General features: G+C 38.8%; 1 protein-coding gene across 1 annotated transcript in view; it reads right to left on the minus strand.

Annotated features, from left to right (window-relative positions):
• The window catches only part of PLCE1 (phospholipase C epsilon 1), a 336,517-nt gene that overhangs the window by 69,547 nt on the left and 246,676 nt on the right, over positions 1-20,294 (minus strand). The window contains exons 9-17 of the mRNA XM_043983896.1: positions 19,142-19,324; positions 14,887-15,004; positions 14,174-14,327; positions 9,005-9,127; positions 8,782-8,918; positions 5,421-5,659; positions 4,398-4,459; positions 4,136-4,301; positions 999-1,106 (exon numbers count right to left, since the gene is read on the minus strand). Of these exons, the coding sequence (XP_043839831.1) occupies positions 999-1,106; positions 4,136-4,301; positions 4,398-4,459; positions 5,421-5,659; positions 8,782-8,918; positions 9,005-9,127; positions 14,174-14,327; positions 14,887-15,004; positions 19,142-19,324 (1,290 nt within the window). The remainder of the gene's footprint in view (positions 1-998; positions 1,107-4,135; positions 4,302-4,397; positions 4,460-5,420; positions 5,660-8,781; positions 8,919-9,004; positions 9,128-14,173; positions 14,328-14,886; positions 15,005-19,141; positions 19,325-20,294) is intronic.

Below are 20,294 nucleotides of genomic sequence, written 5' to 3' on the forward strand. Positions count from 1 at the left end.
CACCCTGGTTTTTGTATTAAGACAATTTGGAAGTATCTCTTCTTTTACTCTTTTTGTAAATAGCATATGTAATATTGGAACTAATTGTTCTTTGAATTTTTGATAGAATTTCCTTTTAGTCTTAGCATTCTTTGGAAGTTAATTTATGGCTTGTTCAATTTCTTCCTTTGATATTGAGATGTTTAAATTCTCTATTACTTGTTCTGTTAGTTTGAGTATTTTATAGTTTTGCAAATACTCATTTCATTTAAGTTGTCAATTGTGCATATAAAAATACAAGAAGAGCATCTTAAGGTGGATAATTTTTTTTTTAGTGATGCAATTGGGGTTAAGTGACTTGCCCAGGATCACACAGCTAGTAAGTGTTAAGGTCTGAGGCTGGATTTGAACTCAGGTCCTCCTGACTCCAGGGCCGGTGCTCTATCCACTGCGTCACCTAGCTGCCCCGGATAATTATTAATATAATGGAAAAGAAAATACTTACTTTAGTCAGTCTTCACACTTAAATCCAGTCTAAAAATTATCAACTATGTTTGATATATATATGCACATATATATTATACCTATATATTAAGACAGATATAATCATAATGTTCTACAAAAGTCTGCAAAGACATTACATGAAGTACTCCAAAATCTAATATTTGAGATGTAACTATAAAGTGATGAGAGATTTTCTTGTGCATGGTACACAGAGTATAGAATGAGTTCTTATTTTATAGTTGGATCTCATATATGTATGTATTAAATTCATCTTACCATATTGCCTGCCAGAGTCAGGTATAATTCTGTAATTCAATAGAAACCAGGATTCCTGATTCTTTAATGTGGGTGGTTGAGAATGTAGGTTGCTATTTATATATAATTTTAAAACTGCAGCAATGCTTTTATTTGATGAATAACCAAAGATGGAATTTTGTAGAGCCACCACTATGCTTAAAATAGTGTAAATGGATGATACTTTTGGTGACTTCTTTTAAAGATGATAAAAATTTTACCTTGAAGGGAATCTTGGTAGTAAGTGTATGTCCATGATAAATAATTGGCATCCCATCATCACCATCCCAACAGTCTAATTCCACGCTCCGACAGCCCTGCAAGAGGACCTGTAAGATCATAAAACCATAGAATTTAGCACTTGAAGGCATCTTCAACATCATTCAGTTCAGTCTGTTCATTTTACAGAGCAGCAAATTAGTTCATGTGAGAACTTAAGTTGAGATAAAACACTAAACCCAGCACGTCACAAAAATCACAAAATTTTAGAACTGGAAGGGAACTCGTCAATTGTTTGGCCCAATCCATACCTGAAGAAGACATCCCCCTACAGTTCTACATGCCTGACAAGCCGTCATATTGCCAGCTTAAAGATCTTCAGGGAGTAGTAATCAAATGCCTCTCAAGGCAGTTCGTTCTACTTTTCTATACCTCTAATCGTTCAGAAGTTTTTCTGACATTGAGGTTCAGCTCCTAGCTATCCTAGCTGCTTCTGGTTCTGGCCTCTGGGGCCCAAAGAAAAAAGTTTAATCCACATTCCACATTCAAATCCTATTCAAAGCCCTCCAGCATTCAACCTCTTGAAGATGGTCTTAACTTGCCAAGCCCTAAGTCATCTCTTCTCCAAGGTAAACATTTCCAATTCCTTCAGCTGATTCTCACATGGCATGAATTCAAGGTTCTTGCCATTCTGGCTGCTCTCTGAACACTCTCCAGCAGATCAGCGTCTTTCTTAAAATATGATGCCCAGAATCAAACATAGTACTTTGGATGTGGTCACGTAGGCCACAGAAGCTATGTCTCCTAGTGTAGTAGAATTTCTTATTAGCTTTTTTTTTTTTGGCCTGGCCTATCATACTGTTGCTTAATATTGTGATTTTATATAATAAATGATTTTTAGAGCTCAAATGAAATATTAAACATAAAATAGAAGACATTATACTTAATTTGACTGGGCTCATTCACTTAAAGAATATAACAAATTGCATAATATATAGAATTAATATCTTCAGCTAGTTAAGTAGTTGTATTGATTTTAGAGATAGAATAGTAGTAATGCTCAAAGCTACCTTCTTTGTCAGCCTTTTCTGAAAAAGAGTGTAGAATATGCACTTTAAGGCCCTCCTCATAAAACACAGCTCTTGTTGCAAATACTTTGGCAACTCTGGCTTTGGTTACTTTGTGATTTGGCTACTTTGGCAACTCTGTGATTTGTTCCGGGGGTACAACAACTTTTATACAAATAGATTTGTGATAGAAGTTTTTTGACATAATGAAAAACTATCCCTAGTATTATGTTAGAGAATGAGTTTGTATTGAATAGGATGGTTGATCAATGTCAATGATGTCTCTTCCCAAGTTAAGAAAAGTCTAATCCTAAAGCTAGAGCTGATGCTCAGAGATACTGCAATGAAATTTTGATGTCCACATAAATCTTGCCTTTTCTGTTCTAGTTCTTTCACCACCAAAACTCTTAAAAACTGAATGACTAAAGCTATAGGAGAGAGCCACTTCTTTCTGTTCCCTAGACCTACAGCTTAAAGTAGCTTTTGGAAATGGTAAGCCTGCAACACGCGGATCCCCCAACCCTAAAGTTGTGGTAGAGTGTTGAATACAGCACTCCCATTCTCTTTGTGGAATAGATATTTTATTAAGCACATAAGAAACATCAAACTCCTGTATGATTCGTGTTGCTTGTTCTCCATTTTGCTTTAACTACAGGCAGGTAAATAGAAAATTAAAATAATATAATTTAGGTAGGAGGCTAATGAAAGACAACCCTGAAAGAGTACTCTAGGTATAAATGCCTGGTTCACATGCAAACCAGTGCTGCCTTGTAAAGGTATCACCCTGTCCACAGGAACACAGATGACAGAACATGCCTCCCTTCAACCAGTCCTAGTTGAGTCCTGCCCCAGGATCAGGGTACACAGGAATCACAAATCAGAAATGTAGAAACTGTCTGCCAACAATCCCAGGGCAGGGTTTCTTTAGGGCTATATTGTAGTTGCTTCACTTAGTACTACCAGTCTGAAAAGAACCCTCAGCACATTCAGGAAATGGAGGAAGAAGGAATAGCATAAATGGAAAAAGCAAGAGGCAGTCACTTCATCTCAGATGACAAGTACCTGTGCTTCTACTAGGCTAAGTGAAACACTGGCCTTGCTTAAGTAATTCACAGTATGAAGATAACTTGTTTTCCTTTGGTAACTGGGGGCAAATTCTAGTGTTCTGGTGGCTGCCACTACAGGCAAAGGGAGGCAGGGAACAGGGCTGGATATGCCAACTACTTTTTTCTCTTTAACAACACAGTCTTTAATTTTATAATGAACGTTAACGGGAAAGTCAGGTTTGTAATACATGTTAGGTGATTTTATATGAGCAGATCTTAGATCACAGATAATTTAATTTTTTGGTTTTTTTAGTGAGGCAATTGGGGTCAAGTGACTTGCCCAGGGTCACACAGCTAGTAAGTGTTAAGTGTCTGAGGCCGGATTTGAACTCAGGTACTCCTGACTCCAGGGCCGGTGCTCTATCCACTGTGCCACCTAGCTGCCCCGATCACAGATAATTTAAACTTAGCAGGAACCCTAGAGAGCATAAAGAAGCCAAGGTGCAGAGAGGTGAAGCAAGTTCCTGAAGGTCACACAGCAAGACTGAGGCAGCAGACTCCTCTAGACAAATTTTTAAAAAATATCAGTTAATATAGTAATACGTTGTCTGACAAATTATAAAGCAAAACAAATGATTTTCTTGGAATTGAATTTTACTAAAGTTGCATTTTCTATTTTGCCACTATAATATAATGATTTATTTAACATTTAGCTAAGCTATTAGATATTTTTCCCATGAGAAAGTCTAATTTTAGAAGGTTAGGGCAGACAAACTAGTATCTAAAAGCTATGAATCTAAAACAAATGCCTTTAAAAAAAAGAATAAAGCTTAAGTATAGATCAGGAAAAATACTGGAAACAACTGTGCCCATAAGAAGTTTTCCCACACATGTTTCCCTAGACTTGACATGCAATGGCTTAGAATATGCAACATGTTTAAAGAAGCCAAGGTCAGGCTAAATGATCTTTGGTTTAGACAAACAATCTCACAATGCAGACCATGAACTAAGCTAAATTGTGCCTACCTGGCTGTATAGCTCTACTGAGGACTCTCCTTTAAGCTGATGTCCTGTGAGGTATGTGTTGTGTGAAGATTCAATGTAATAGTAGGAGAGTGGTAACTGCAATTCTTTAACATTCTCCTGAGATTCATCATTTTGTGAAGCAAAATTATCTTTATCCATCAGAAACCTATGTCAAAACAAATACATTTTACCAAGAATATTCAGTTATATAAACTCCATGCAACTAATAGATAAGAAGAAATAATCATAAAAAACCAATTACCTGGAAAATCCTTCAAACGACATTAGACCCTGCTGACACATACTCACACTAGGCTCGAACTTCTGCAGGGGACACAAAGACCATGAAATTTGAAACAAGGAAAACAAGCATAATGAATAGCACACATTCTGATGTTTAAAACCGCACAACATTCAATGTGAAATTTTTGAACCAAAAATTAATTAATTTTAAAACATATGTATTATAAAATATGATTTTAATAAAAAGAAAATAAATTCACATGTAAGTTCATTCTATCAACATTCTACTTCAAAAACCCTGAAAAGAATGAGATTCTGTCCACAGAAATGAAAAGTAAAACCAAAGACTTTGAAAAATGTAGTAATCCTGATTTTTAGCTATCTTTTGAGCTCTCTTCACACACACACACCCCCCTGCCATCATAGTTCAGGTCCTTATTACTTTTCACTTAGATTACTTAATGTATTAAAAATACTTACTGACTGAACTGATTGATCTCAAGCATCACCTCAGACTTGCACATGACTGCTGACTGTCAATCAATGACAAAGACAACTAGGAGTCTGGACTGATCACACTGAATTTGACTCAATCACATTATACGGAAGTGAGCACTCCGTCCCAAATTTATTGCATGTTAGGCTGCTAATTTTTGATTCTTCCTGCTACTTTAATTTATAATCCATGGAATCTAAAATTCCAAATATGGTTGAATTTTAATTTACTTCTAACCATGGACATGTACTTATAAGACTCACTGACTAACACATTCTCTGGAACTGGTGTTTTAAGTCAGGAGCTTAGAGGTTGGTTAGTCAGTCAACAAACGTTTATAAAGTGCCTACTTTGTGCCAGGTATTGTGCTAAGCACAGGTGAAACAAAGAAAGGTACATTTATATGCTTGGCCTTTAAGAGGTTCTTTAGTTTCCTCGCCAAGTCCCAGAACTTTGTAGAGAAGAACAGAAAAATAAGTGAGAAATTCTCAAAAGACAAAACTCAGATTCTAGTGAGTCAGGAAAAAAAGACTCAAGCACACATACCTGAATGATGCTGAGGATCTCGTCGTAAGTGTAGTGTTCACCTTGGCAATTCACTAAAAAGTCATTGAGCTGCAGTATGCCAACCCCGCAGACACCGAGTGTGGTGCTTTCTATTCCAGAACCGTTAGTCACGATACTAGCAGCGGCGATGGCATCAGATATCTGCCTCTGGTTGTCTGATAACTGTTGCCTGTTCTTAATGAACAAGCCCAAGTCAGACACGTTCCTTGTTAACAAATCTAGAAGAAAAACAACACATTCAACTTGAAGAGACGGACCCAATGAATTTCAGAGTTGATTTAGAAGATGAATTCAGAGATCACAGATTTAATGCTGGAGGAGATCCCTGAAACCGCTTCATTGAACTCTCTTATTGTAAACATGAGGAAATGAGATCCAGATGAGTTAAGTGATGGAAATGGCGTCACTGAGGTAATAAGTGAGACAGGAGGGGATTGGGACCCAGCCTACAGAGTTATTAGACCAGAATGTTTCTTTTTAGCTGGTTAGCCAAATAAATGCACTGTTAGTTCTCTAAGAATTCAATGAAATCTACAGGGCCTCAGTTCCAAATCTTTCAGTTTAACTCACCAAACATTTACTAAATGCTTACTACATGCCAGGCACTGTGGAATCAAGGATTCCTGCTTTTGAGGAGCTTAGGTTCTACTGGAAGGGTCTTGCAGATACTTGGCTGGCGAGCAGTACAAATCAGGAGTGTGAGAATCTGTTAGCAGAACACAGATTCTGGCATTCAATGAAAACCACTGAGGTTTTTAAATATGTACGTATGTATCTATCGATTTTTAAATCAGTTCCTCTCACTTTCATCATTTATCTACCTTATTAAGTGGAGTAATATACTTGGATTAAAATGTAGTTTTGCAAATTTCATGAAATCACAGAATGTGGCAGATGCTTAATAAAATACTTGTTTGTGCTCTTCTTTCTTCTTTCCTTCCAGGGTGCTAGAAGAGACCACAGAAATCATCTGGCCCAAACTCAAGCTCATCACCCAGATGAGTGAAGCTCCTTGAAGGAAACACAGATAAACCCAGTTCCCTTAATGCTTTTTAAAGACTAAATATCAATGACTAAAATTATTAGTAGTAAAGAATAAGCAAATTCATGAGTGTGAGTTCTGTTTACACTCCTATCATTCATTAGTGAATCCTTTCTTTGTTTTAGAGGAGGCTATAATGGCCTTGGGTCCATGAGAACCTGCTTGAATTTCTATACAACTTAGTATTTTGCAGCAAGAGAGAAGGTACAACATTCCCATGATGCTGTTATAAGAGAAGATTTCACAGAAAAAGATCTGAGGGTCACAGTGGACTGAAAAATTAAATAATCCAGTAAGAACACTGATCAAGTTAAAAAATCATGGTGACTAGATGTATTCATATATAGCCATGTAATTTGTAGAAACTGTGAAGCAATTCTAATTTTGCAAAATAATATCTTCAATTTGGTATCTCCGCTTGAATGTGAATACAATTCAAAGAAGATAACAGGATCACAAATTCAGAGTTGTAAGGGACTTTAAAGGCCATTTGAATTTTGCCTCCACACCCTCAAATGCCATCTCACCTTAGAACATTATTCCACTCCTGCAGTCTGCCCTCTCCCATTGGTGAATTCTTCCTGGGACCTCCACTAGGGAAGGGCCCAAGGCTATCTGTACTTCGTTTTGGCTCTCTAGCCTTTCACAACATGCCCCCACCTCCTTTGCTGTTGCCTTATTAGAATGTAAGTTCCTTGAGGACAGGGATTGTCTTTCCTTTTGCTCCTATTTTTTTTCCTCAGCTTGATTAGCCCAGTACTAGGCACATGTTGAGTGTTTAGTTAATGCCTGTGGCCTGCCATCAATGCCAAACCTTTACTTTTACAAAGGAGGAACCTGAGGCACAGAAAGATTATGTAACTGACTTGCTAGGGTTACAAAGTCAGTAAGTGTCTGGGGTGGGATCTGAACCCAAGTCTTCCTGACTCCAAGTCCACTGTCCTATGATGAAGAGCTTATAAAATGGCCCCTTGGAGGACCTGCTTAAAACAGGTTAAAAAAGACTTGGCTATTAAGAGACAATGTTGTGTGCAAAGTACTTTGTTATGTCTGAGAGAGATTGTGAAGGAAGATGAAGGGAAAGAATTTCTCACGACTTCCACTGAGATCACGACAAGGTGGCCCAGTGGGGAGAGACCTAGTGTTAAGGGCTAAAATTCTAGCTAAACTGTCTAAAATATCTAATGAGTGGTCGTCAATAAAATATAAGCTTTAGCAAGAGTTAGACTTTTAAGCATTTATTAAGGAGAATAAGAGTTTGATAAAGAGAGAAGAAAGGCCTAGATTCCTCTATCTATTAAAGGGAGAGCACATTTCTAGCTCCACTCTCCACCAGAGTCCTCAGGAAAGAGCGCGAGACCAAGCACCAGTCTCTTCCTTCCTCCTCCCACTCGCCCGCATCACTTCTTGACGCCAAAGAAAAGACTCCTGGTCTTGCCCTCAAAGACCTTCGTTTCATGGGCGGAACTCTTCTACAGTAAGTCTCCAGCAGGTGGCGTCATTCCAATCGTTACACTAGAATCTGTGGAGTCAGGAGGGACCTGTGTTTGAATCTCCCCTTGGACATTTACCAGCTAAATGGCCTTGAACAAATCACGTGAGTGCTTTCAGACTCTTCTCATCTGTAAAACAGGGCCAATAATGGCAGCTGTCCCTGGGCACAGTGAAGGTGATATGACATAATACAGTGCCCTGCAAATCTGAAAGCTCCATCTAAATGTTGGCTATCATTGTTATTATCACTAGGATCATTATGGGTAGAATTTAGACTAGATATTAAGATCTTCCTGGGCTGACAGACTGACTAGTAAGGATTGTTTCATTCTTTCTGTCTGCATCCCAAGTGCCTTGTAGGTATTTAACAAATGCTTGTTGATTGATTGGCTAACTGATGGCAAGGGACAGACTAAATGACATTTAAAATCCTTGCTGTTGATTGTATTATTCTTCAAATAACGGTGACATTTATACAGCCCTTTAGACTTTGTAAAGTGCTTGACTTACATAATCAGTATGATGATGATGATTCTCATTTTATAGATAAAGAAATGTAAGCTCGGAGACAATAAATGACATGGTCAGTAAGTATTAGAAATGAGATCTGCATGCAGGTGTTCTTCACTGCCAGCAAACCCCTCTGTATCATCACACTCTCTGAGGATTTTTAATCACATATGTAGACAATATCCTGAGATAAAATGTCTGACTTTTTCTATGAATTAATTACTAAATTTAAAAATCTTTTCCAGTGAGGCAAGTGCTATACTCTGGAGGGTATTTACAAACATCAGAACCCACCTAAATCAGGCTGGAGGCCGCTAGTGTTTTCATCAATTCTCAGGTTCGTATAGAGTGGGACAGAATCAGAGCCCGATCGATTGCAAGGCACAGCATAGACATCAAAGAGGTCCTTGAGGTCCTTCCGACTTCTTACACTGAGAAGAAGAGTAACAAATGCTTTGTAATTAGCATTGTAGAAGAGCTGTGGTGTGCAGAGAGAGAAAAATAAATTCTGTCCTACCTGAATGACTTGAACAGCTCTACAAATTCAACAAAACTCATGCTACTATCCGAAACCATGAAATTTTGAAATCCCTTCAGTCCACCTTTGACTCGGCCATGCCAACTACTGCTGCTCCATGCACTAGAATAAAGAAATTACTCAAATTATGTAAAACAGATATTGTCATTTTTAGCACAGACTATCCTCAAAAAAATCTTAATTTTACTGATGCCTTTTTTTTTGCAGGGCAATGGGGCTTAAGTGACTCCCAAGGTCACACAGTTAGTAAGTGTCAAGTGTCTGAGGCCGGATTTAAACTCAGGAACTCCTGAATCCAGGGCCGGTGCTTTATCCACTGAGCCACCTAGCCGCCCCGATGCCTTTTGATTTTTCAGCACACTAATTTCCAAATATATTCCTCCTGCTTCCTGACCCAGTGAGCTAGACCTTGTTAACAAAGATTTAAAAAAAAAAAAACAAAAAAAGCCATTTGGCAAAACTTGCTAACATTATTTTTATAATGTAATAACTCACATCCATAGCCCTCTCCCTCACCCCCATAAGGAAGGGAGTGAGATACATTTTTTCAACTCTTCTCCTGGGCCAAACTCGGTCATTATAATTTAAACAACATTCAAGTTTTTTTTTGGGGGGGAATCTTTCTTTTTTATAAATATGGTCATCCTGTGTCTTATTTCTTATTTCTGCTCATTTCAATCCATACCACTTCATGATTGTTTCTTATGGCTCAGTAATACTGTATTACATTGATGGACCATAATTTAACCATTCTACAGGTGATAGGTCCCTAGGTTGTTTTCAGTTCTTTCCTACCATAAAAAGTGCTGTTATAGATATGTAGGACTCTTCTTTGACCTCCTGGGGGTATGTGTCTAGCAGTGGAATTCCTAGGTCAGAAGGTATGGAAAGTTTAATCCATTTTATAACATAATTCCAAATTTTTTTTTCTAGAATGATTGGACCAATTCACAGCTCCATTATCAGTATGTTAGGGTGCCTGTCTTTGGTAGTTCCTCCAACACTTCTTACAGATTTTATAATCTTTGCTCATTTGTTGTATATGACATCGAAAGTCATAGTTGTTTTGATTTGCATTTTTCTTATCATTTCTACTTTATGGCAGTCTTTCATATATAGGTAAGTCAGCCCATGAGGGATAGAAAAGTCTCAATAATAAAAATGTTAAGACAGAAAAGGCACAATTCTACTAAAATAGAGTTTTATGTAACTTCATGATTTACATGATAAAAGTTCAAGAATATTTCATTCTCTTTTGTAAGAAGTTTGGTGTGGACCAGCTTTCACCCTCTGCTCTTAGGTAACAATAGATTCTTCCAAGGTCATTCCTAGGATAATTATTAGTATCTGCACTAAAATTGTTGACAAATCTGGAAACAACAGGATTAATAAACACGTGTCATCATCCTTAGGTTATTTATGACTAACTGCTCATTATAAATCTTGCCTCCAGATAATAACTACCCGCATCATGGGCCATAAAGAGTGCTGAATATATATGTACCAAGGACAAATTGTCTATAAGATCAATCATGAATTCAGAAAAGACTGTCCATAAAGTCAGCAACATGTACTCTGACCAATCAAGGCTCTCAAAGATTTAGGACCAGATGAGTAAGCACGATTTTAAGTGAGGTAAGTAAAAGACTGTTTCTTGCTACTCAGAAAGACATTAAGATAAGAGATACACACACATACACAGACAAAGATGCGCTTTGCATCATCCCATGGCTATATCTATGATGTCAAAATAGTTAACTCAGCCAATTTAGTTTTTAAAAATTAGTAAAAGTTGGGATCTTTGGTTAATATGAGGTCAAACAACTGGTTTGACAAAAGCTATGTGTGTTCAATAACAGGAAAGGAATCTTATCTTCCTATCCCATGTCTGTTCCATGAATGGACCTCTCAACTTTGTATCTCCCTGATTCCTAGAATAGTGTGTCTCCACAGAGGAAGAACTTAACACATTTGCTGAACTGAATTCAACATTACTGCTATAGTTTCTGATAACATTAACACAATCTTTCTTCACATTAGCTCTAAGACCCATGCTGCTACACAACACATAGATTGTCTGAATTAGCTGAAACTTTTTTTTTACTTGCTCAAATTTCATGGTTCTGTATATCAGTTGAATAGCTTACATTTAAAAGGCACTTTAGAGTTTTAAAAGTTGTTTTCTTTTCTTTTTTTTTTTTGGCAGGGCAATGGGGGTTAAATGACTTGCCCAGGGTCACATAGCTAGTAAGTATCAAGTGTCTGAGGCCAGATTTGAATTCAGGTCCTTTTGAATTCAGGGCTGGTGCTTTATCCACTGCGCCACCTAGCTGCCCCCCAAAGTTGTTTTAAATACATGATTTAGTTTGAGCCTCACAACAACCCTATGAAAGATCCCCATTTGACAGATAGGGAAAGAGAAGTTAAATGCTGTGTCTAGAGTCACATGATTAGTATGTCTCCACGATATTCTCTAAGTTCAGGATCCATATGACCTCCTGACTGAACTTAAGTTGTTTCTGCTTTAGTATTTACTAGGGGCTCTTTATCTCCTCAAAGCCTGAACAACTCCTCTGTAAGTTCTTCCTGAAGGCTTCTGGCTTGCCTTCTTGCAAAGTCCTAGAACTTGTACAATACTGGCCTTGAACAATGCTGCTCAGGGCTCCTCAGTGCCACCTCCACTCAGCAAGTCACTTTTCTGGGCCCTCATCTCCATGCCCCTGTCCCTTCTCTGTCTCTTTAGAACTTGTCACCAGCCTCTGCTTGAAGGCCTCCCATTCCCTCCTGAGGCTGCCTAGTCTGTGTATAGACAACTCTAGATTTGCCTTTTCACAACTTCTATTTATTGCTTCTGGTTGTGTTCTTGGAGGCCCTAAAAAAGAACACTCTCTTTTCCACATATTTATCTTTTTTGTTTTTGTTTTTTTTGCAGGGCAATGAGGGTTAAGTGACTTGCCCAGGGTCACATAGCTAGTAAGTGTCAAGTGTCTGAGGCCGAATTTGAACTCAGGTACTCCTGAATCCAGGGCTGGTGCTTTATCCACTGTGCCACCTAGCTGCCCCACGTATTTACCTTTTAAATACTTGAAGATAGCTGACCTAAGAAGTCAGCAATTATTCTCAATGTAAGAGGAATGGATTTTGTAGTGTGTTTAAGTAAGTGGTTATGTGCTTTCAAATCAGTAAGTCAAGTATTTGTGTACTGATCATCGATTTAACTAACATCCTGAAAGGGTTGTATGGGAAAATTAGACTCATAGAAACCACCCATTCTGAAAGCAGACTGTTCTCAGAAGAGAAGGACAGGGTGCTGAAGTATGGTTTTTATGGTATCTCAGATAAATTTTTTTCCTATTGAAATTAACCTTCAAAACTATATTGAAGTCAATGGGGAAATATAATTTAACATATAAATATTCCCGTAACACACTTTTTTCAAGAACATAAATAATGTGTAGTAAAGTGATCCTTTGCTTTGGCTTTGTGATATGCTAGGCTATAGCCAATTATCTAAAAAATTAAAAGAAAACTTGATCAAAGTGAGGGCTTCTATTCTGGGCAGAGGTAAATTGTTTGGTACAGATAAATATGCAAAAAAGAGCACCAACAAACACAGTAGGGCAGCTAGGTGGCAGAGTGGATAGAGCACCGGCCCTGGATTCAGGAGGACCTGAGTTCAAATCCAGCCTTGGATACTTGACACTTAGTACTTGGGTGACCTTGGGCAAGCCACTTAACCCTAATTACCCCCCCCCAAAAAAAAAGCACAGTAGAAAGCAAAGAAGTACAGAAAGGAACACAAATAGCAGAACTGTTTCTACTTTGTTAAATGATGTTCATGTATCATAATGCATGCGCGCGTGCACACACACACACACACACACACACACTCCTTGAGAAGCAGCGTGGCACAGAGCTGGCCCCAGAGACAAGAAGCCAAGAAGCCCTGGTGTCACATCCCTCCTCTGACACATAGCAGGCTAGAGGACAAGGGGCAAGCCGTTTAACCTGCACTGGTAAAGGGAGTTTCCTCATCAGGTAGTTCCCTGTGCTAATGAACTTGCAAGTCCAGTCTTTATTCCTGTTCTAATGTAAGTCTTTAAAAAACAGCTATATGGATCAGAAATGTATAGTTCTTTAAGCAAACCTCTTCCTTAGTTTTTGTATGTTGAAATCCTTGTGTTTGTTCATGATCAAGATCATGATGATAACAGCTACAATCTGAATAGGACTTTAAGGTTTGACAAAAACACAGTATATGTATCAAGTCATTTGATTACTAAAATTTTAGAAATTGATGTTAGATAGATTAAAAAAGTCATGATGTGTGTATGGATGTGTATGTGCATACATTACAAAACCAAATGAAATCGTACTCAATCAAGAGTTTAAAATTTTGAATCACAGGTTTAAAGTAAATCAGATGATGTAATTTTTGCTGAGTGTCACCTGCGAGAATCTCTTTCTCGTTACTGATTACCTTATATGAAGCACTATAACTTTGGGCCTAGGATCCCTCAACCAGAAGATATCAAACCCTTAGCTAGTAAATCTCCAAGTTCTTTACAGTGCTCCCTCCCTCCCTCCCTCCCTCTCTCTCCCTCCCTCCCTCTCCCTCCCTCTCTCTTCCTCCTTCCCTCCCTCTCTCCCTCTCTCTCCCTCTCTTCCTCTAGTTTTGGGGGATTTTCAGCAAGACAGGGAAAGTCCTCAAACTCTAAGTACAATGCTCTTTCCATTTCACCACTTGATCTCCTAGTTATGCAAATTATACGTCCAAGTATGAGCAACATGTTCTATCTATAATATGCCTATAAGTATTTGTATTAAGTGACTGATAGAACTAGATAGTGGCCTATTTTGCACTATGAAATCAGAAAGCTACTTTATCTTTGTCATCAGATTTTTGTAAGTTAGTCTTTCTCTAATATAAAATTAGCTCTAAAATGTGATGCCATGGGAATACAGAATATACACTAAGGAAAATCAAGATGCCTTTCTCAATGAAATAAAATAATGGCACAAGGATATTTAGTTTTTAAATTTGTGAGTCAAATTTCTATAGGTTCATCTCAAAAAGAGCAATCTAAAGAATAAAAAAATAACTAAATGATATTAATGATTCTACTTTATATCAGAATTTCCCCCTACTTAGGCTGATTCTTGCTTGCAGGTGACAACACGGGAGAGGAGACTGGTCTGACTGGTGAAGGTGCTCCAGCAGCTAAGTTAGGAGATGCAGCGGTGGTCAAAGAATGGGCTCTTCTGGAGGGCAGATTAGAAGGGCCAATAATAACATTCTGATCTATAAAAGCATAAGAAGTAAAATAAACACTGTCACAGGTTATAGTTGTTTCTCAATAACCCCGTAATATCAAATATGAAACTGGAATCCCTCTTAAAGGTTGTCTTTTTTTTTTTTTTAAAGTGAGGCAATTGGGGTTAAGTGACTTGCCCAGGGTTACACAGCTAGTAAGTGTTAAGTGTCTGAGGCCAGATTTGAACTCAGGTACTCCTGACTCCAGGGCCGGTGCTCTATCCACCACGCCACCTAGCTGCCCCAAACGTTGTCTTTAAACATAAATATGCTTCAAAATGAAACCAAGATTTCTGAGAAGTGTCCTGCATTATGCAAAGAACATTTTCCATGTTCAAGAAAGGGGAGATGATGTAAGTTAATATAGTTCTAATGCAGCTGTTCAGGAGGTTTTTTTTGTCAAACACATCATACAGACAGGAAACCTTTTGGGCTATTTTAGTGAGATAAAGTACATTACCAGCAGTCCTTAAGAAAAATGTCTGATTATTATAAAACTTAAAACCCAGCTAGGCCCTAGATTTAGCAGATGAAAACATGGCACTACCTGCTTCTTCTTGCTCGTTAAGGTCTTGAGGATCTGAACCACTGCGGCCACGACACTCCTTATACGTCTTTGCCTTCCGTGTGGCCATCTCATCATCGGTAGCCTCGCCACTTTCCCCCTGGAAACAGAGAATACAGAACATTTCTGTTCCTCGTCCTTGGAACCACATCTGCTTGATCCCAGACACTTCTCACCTTCAGGCACTATTGCAGCCTCTTCCTTGCTAGATCCCCCAGCTTTCCTGACACACTGAAGCTTAGGCCATTACCAGCACCTTCATCACAGCCTTCTGCAGTCTTTGCTTTAAAGCAGTATTTCCACTGCTCAAGAGAGGCTAAAGACCCTTCACTTGTGTTTCAAAATCTTTTTCTGAGAGGTTCTGGATAATTCTGTCTCCTCATAAATGGGGGCTGAATGTGGAGTCAGAAGACTTGGGTTCAATTCTTGCTGCGCTCTTACTGCTTGTATGACCTTGGACAAGTCCCTTAACCTAGCTGGGCCTCAGTTTTATCACCTGAAAATAATGAGGTGAATTGGACTGGATGGTCTCTGTGGTCTCTTCCAGTTCTAAAACTATGATCCTGTGATCCCCTGTATTTTAGTTATTTGTATACTCTTTCCCACTATCCATTTATTTGTAAACTTCTTGAGAGTAATGTCTCTGCCCTCAAGAGTTTGTATCAACAGGGGCTCCTTTCACATGGCATGTTTGCTTAATAAACTGAAATGAATTTCCAAAAGAGGATGTGTTCTATGTGGAAGTTAATTTCTTGGGTTAGACTGTGTAAAGAATTAATTGTTATTTGAGGTTTTTATGACCCCCATCTTTTGGCTAGAATTAAAAAAAAAACAAAACCTCGGCACACGCACTGGCCTCTCGGGCTCCGCAAACAGCATGGTGCTCCACCCACTGGTTGTAGCCATCGCCATGGCACTGGCACCTCATGTCATCACCACTTGCTGACACCTACAGGAGCCTGGCAAAATTATAATGATTGGAAGCCTAGTGAGGGCAGTCTTGAGACTGTCAGAGCGGCCAGCCAATTGGTTGGGGGCTGCTGGGGTCTGCCGGGAAGGGGGAGGAGAATTCGCCATTCTAGCTGGAAGCTGGAAGGTGACAGGAGCTCTGCTGTATATTCTCAGCTGATTCCTGGGCAGTGCTATTTTTTCAGGTTGTATAATTTCTCTTTCCCCATATTATTTCCTTTCCCTTGATCCTACTGATACTGTTTGTGTTTTGTTTTTTTCTTAAGTTTGTTCTTGTTAAAATAAATCCTGTTCTGTTTTGAGGGAGGCTGCCGGTCTCCTTCCTTGCCCCAGTATTGCGGTGAGCTGCTTAGCTAACACTCCCCAATTAAAAACTGGTCCCCACAACTGTAACATCTTATAAAATACTAAATTGCAGTTATATGATAAGACAGACTCCTGATACTTCCTTGAGACTCTAACCATGATTTATGAGATTGTTTCTAAAGGAAACTGTAGTAAGAGTCAGATTTTAGGGTTCTATGAATGTATCTTTTCTTTGTACACTGGGGTTAAAGGAAATAACTCAAAAGGGGAGTGTGGCCACTTGCAGACTATTATCTCCTTCTACCATCACTCAGTACCTTTTCCTCCCCAAAGGTTCAACCTATCCAGGTTGATAATCCTTTCAATCCTTTTATCAGCCCCCAGGTTTCCCCCCCATATCAGTTGTATTCTGACTTGTCTGATGATTCCTTCCTTTTCTGGAACATCATTCTTATCATGCCCATGGGTACATCCCAAGGATCTGGCATGGGCCCTCTCTTCTCTTGCTACCTTTCCAGTGGCCTTTCATTAGCTAACATAGATTCAATCATCATCTCCCTGCAGATGACTCTCAGATCTACATATCCAACTCTAGTCTCTCTCCTGAGCTCCAGTCCTGAGTCACCGACTCCTTAGCGAACATTTCAAATGGGATGGCCCAAAGACATCTGAAACCCATCATGTCCAAAAGAGAACTCCCTTAAACACATCTGTCTTCTGAATGGGGCACTGTAATCCTTCTAGGCCTTAGCGTCCCAAATCTCAGCATGATTCACTCTTATCCTCTCTCACTGGATATGCGGATATCCAATGAGTTGTCAGATTTTGTCAGTTTTTATCTCCATGGCATCTCTTGCACCTGTCTCAATCTCTCTACCTATTCAAGCACCACCATAGTTTTGGCCCTCATTGCTTCTCACTTAATTGGTGGTCTCCTTGCTTCTAATTTCTCCACATACTAACCCATCTTTTGTATAGTGGCCAAAATGATTTTTTCTAAAGCACATACTATGATGCCCTGCCCCCAACTCAATAAATTTCAATGGTTCCATATTATTTCTAGGATAAAATATAAACTCCTCAGTTTGGTGTTGAAGGCCTTCACAACCAATCCCCAACCTACCTTTCCAGTTTTATTATACATTCCTCTAGGAATATTGGCCTTCTTACTGCTCCTTGTGCCAGAGACTCCATCTCCAGTTTCTATGGCTTTATACTGGCTACTCCACATCCCTAGAAAGTACTCCCTTGACACACCTCTCAAAACCCCTAGTTTCCTTCAAGACTCAACTCAGGTAGGACCTTCCACAGGGAGCCTATCTTTTAGCAGTTCCTAGTTTCCTTCTTGTCAAACTAAATTCTGTCGTTTTTTAATGTTTTGCAAATACTGCCACCCAGTAGGGGCTTGATAGGATTGTTGACTGATAAATACTACTAATAAAATCTAACATCATAACTAATAAGAGCAATATGTTTGCAAAGAGCTTGATATCTATTATTTATCTCGATTCTCGTTTAATTTACTGATCGGTTGCCAAATCTTGTTGATTTTACTTCTAAAATATATCTGATATCTTTCCCCTTCTCCACTCCAATGGTTACTGCCATATCTAAGCCCTCAACACTCTCAATCAAGAACAAGCATCTATTGAGTGCCTACTGTATGCCAGACACTGTGCTAAGTGCTGGGGATACAAAGAAAGGCCAAAACAGCCCCTCTCTCAGGGTGCTCACATTCTAATGAGGGGTGTGACAAACACATAACTATGCACATAGGTGTGCATGTATGTACACACGAATACACAAACACACATGCATACATATGTGTATGTGTGCATGTGTGTGTATCTATGTCCATCTACCCATCTATCTAGTAGGAGGTGACTCACAAGAAAGATATCAGCAGTGGTGCTGCCAGCAGGGACAGTCTTTTGGAGAAAGTCAGATTTTAACTGGGTACTGAAGGAAAATGAAGTATTAAGATTCAAAAGCTTAAAAAACTAAGTATTTGAGTACAAAGGGAAATGAAGAGACAGGAGAGGAGACCGAGAATTCCAGGCATGGAAGACAGGCAGTGAAAAGGTAAAATCCAGAGATGGAGCATTGTGTTGTGTGAAGGGCTTTAAAAGCCAAAGGATTTTGTATTTGTATTTGACCGTGGAGGTAACAGGGAGCTACTGAGATGACTGAGTAGGAGAGTAACCTGGTCAGACCCATGCCTTATAAAGATCACTTTGACTAGGATGTCTTCAAAATTCTTTGTCTTCCTGCCTTTCCTTCTCTTATACATCTTCACACAGCTCCCATTCTATTCTTTTTGTTTGTTTGTTTGTTTGTTTTGGTGAAGCAATTGGGGTTAAGTGACTTGCCCAGGGTGTCAAATGTCTGAGGCTGGATTTGAACTCAGGTCCTTCTGACTCCAGGGATGGTGCTCTATCCACTGCGCCACCTAGCTGCCCCCATTCTATTCTTATAGTACAGGTCAGATTATTTTACTCTTCTGCTTAAACAGCTTTCATTGATTTCCTACTTTTGTTAGGATCAAATACAAATTCCCAGTTGGCTTTTAAAACTACTGACAATCTGTCTCCCATTTGTTTTTCTGGGCTTATTATACATTTTTTCCCCACATACTCTACACTCCAGCCAAATTGGTTATGCCTGTCGTCCCCTTACATGACAAGGCTGATCCCCACTGTGAAACTGACTTCTTCATCTTATCTCACAGAATCCCTTAACTCAAATGCCAGCTCCTACAGGAAGTGATGATAATGCTTCCTGCACCCTATAGTCTCCTACCATACAATTTAGCAATTTTAAAAGTCTGTATTAAATGTTTTTCTCTCCAACAAAGTTATAAATTTATAATGAGAAGGCAGGGAACATGCTATATGCTCCTTTCACGCCTTGCTATGGCACGTGCCGATTTGATGTGATATATGATAGAGTGTTAAACTCTTACCCTCATAAGGATTTTTTTCTTCTTCTTATTTGCACTTATCCCAAGGGTGTTGTTCCTTTGGACGGTGGGTTTCTCCACACTTTTAGACAGTGTTGCTGGGCTTGTATTTCGTGTAGTCCAACGTCTGCCACCAAACAGTTCAATAGCATGGGCCAACGTGGGACCTTCAAATCTTCCATCCTCCTACAAAGAATTGATATGGTTACAAATAGAGATTGAATGTAACACAACTGAAAAGCATCTCAGAAATAGGAACATTAAATCTATGGCTCTCTAATATAAAATTCCAGAAGTGGAATATTAATTAACAGCCTAAGAGAACCAAACAAGGTTATCCAATTTGCTTTTTTGGGACTTATATAACACTTATAGAGGCAGTAGCTTAGGAGTTAAAAGATCAGGGTTCTAGGACTAGCTCTGTGAACGGACATAATTCAAGTCAACCTTGTGGTAGCTCAAGCCCATCCTTATAGACGAGGTTTAGCTGCTGAGTCCCCTCTACCTCCACTTTCAATCATACTTTATCTATTTATACATGTAATTTCCCTCTGGTTAGGCAGTTAGCTTTTTGAGGCTGGGGACCATTTTAAACTTTTGTCTTAGAATTCCCAGTACCGAGGATAATACCTGGCATACAGGGCATGCTTAATGAACACTGATTGACTTATTGATTTTTTCTTAATAATAAACATTTTTATTTAAAGTTTTGAGTTCCAAATTGTATTCCTCCTTCCTTCCCTCCCTCCCCTTCCTCCTCCCTGAGGCAGTAAGCAACCAGATATAGATTATAAATGTGCAACTATGTATTTGACTTATTGACTTTAAAACACTCTGAAAATTGTAACGTTATGCAAAAATAAGGTGGTATTGTTTTTAAAATTGCATCCTCTTCTGCAAAGGATAACTTCTCTGCTGAAGGATTTTTTTCTGTGATCTAATTACCACAGCCATCTTTAGTTTAAAATTAGATACAAATGTGGTCAGGATTTGCTCAGTTTCTTGAGGTGTTGCTCACAACACCCTAAATTCACAAAGCAATGAAACAATAAGTAAGGCTAAAAAGCTACACAGAATTTCTATTTAGGATTTAGGGTTATAAACATCCAAGGACAGTGAGGAGTGATTTATCTGATATCACTGAAGAATGTGGTGC

This window comes from Dromiciops gliroides, chromosome 2 (genome assembly GCF_019393635.1).
Source record: "Dromiciops gliroides isolate mDroGli1 chromosome 2, mDroGli1.pri, whole genome shotgun sequence".
NCBI classification, from domain to species: Eukaryota; Metazoa; Chordata; class Mammalia; order Microbiotheria; family Microbiotheriidae; genus Dromiciops; species Dromiciops gliroides.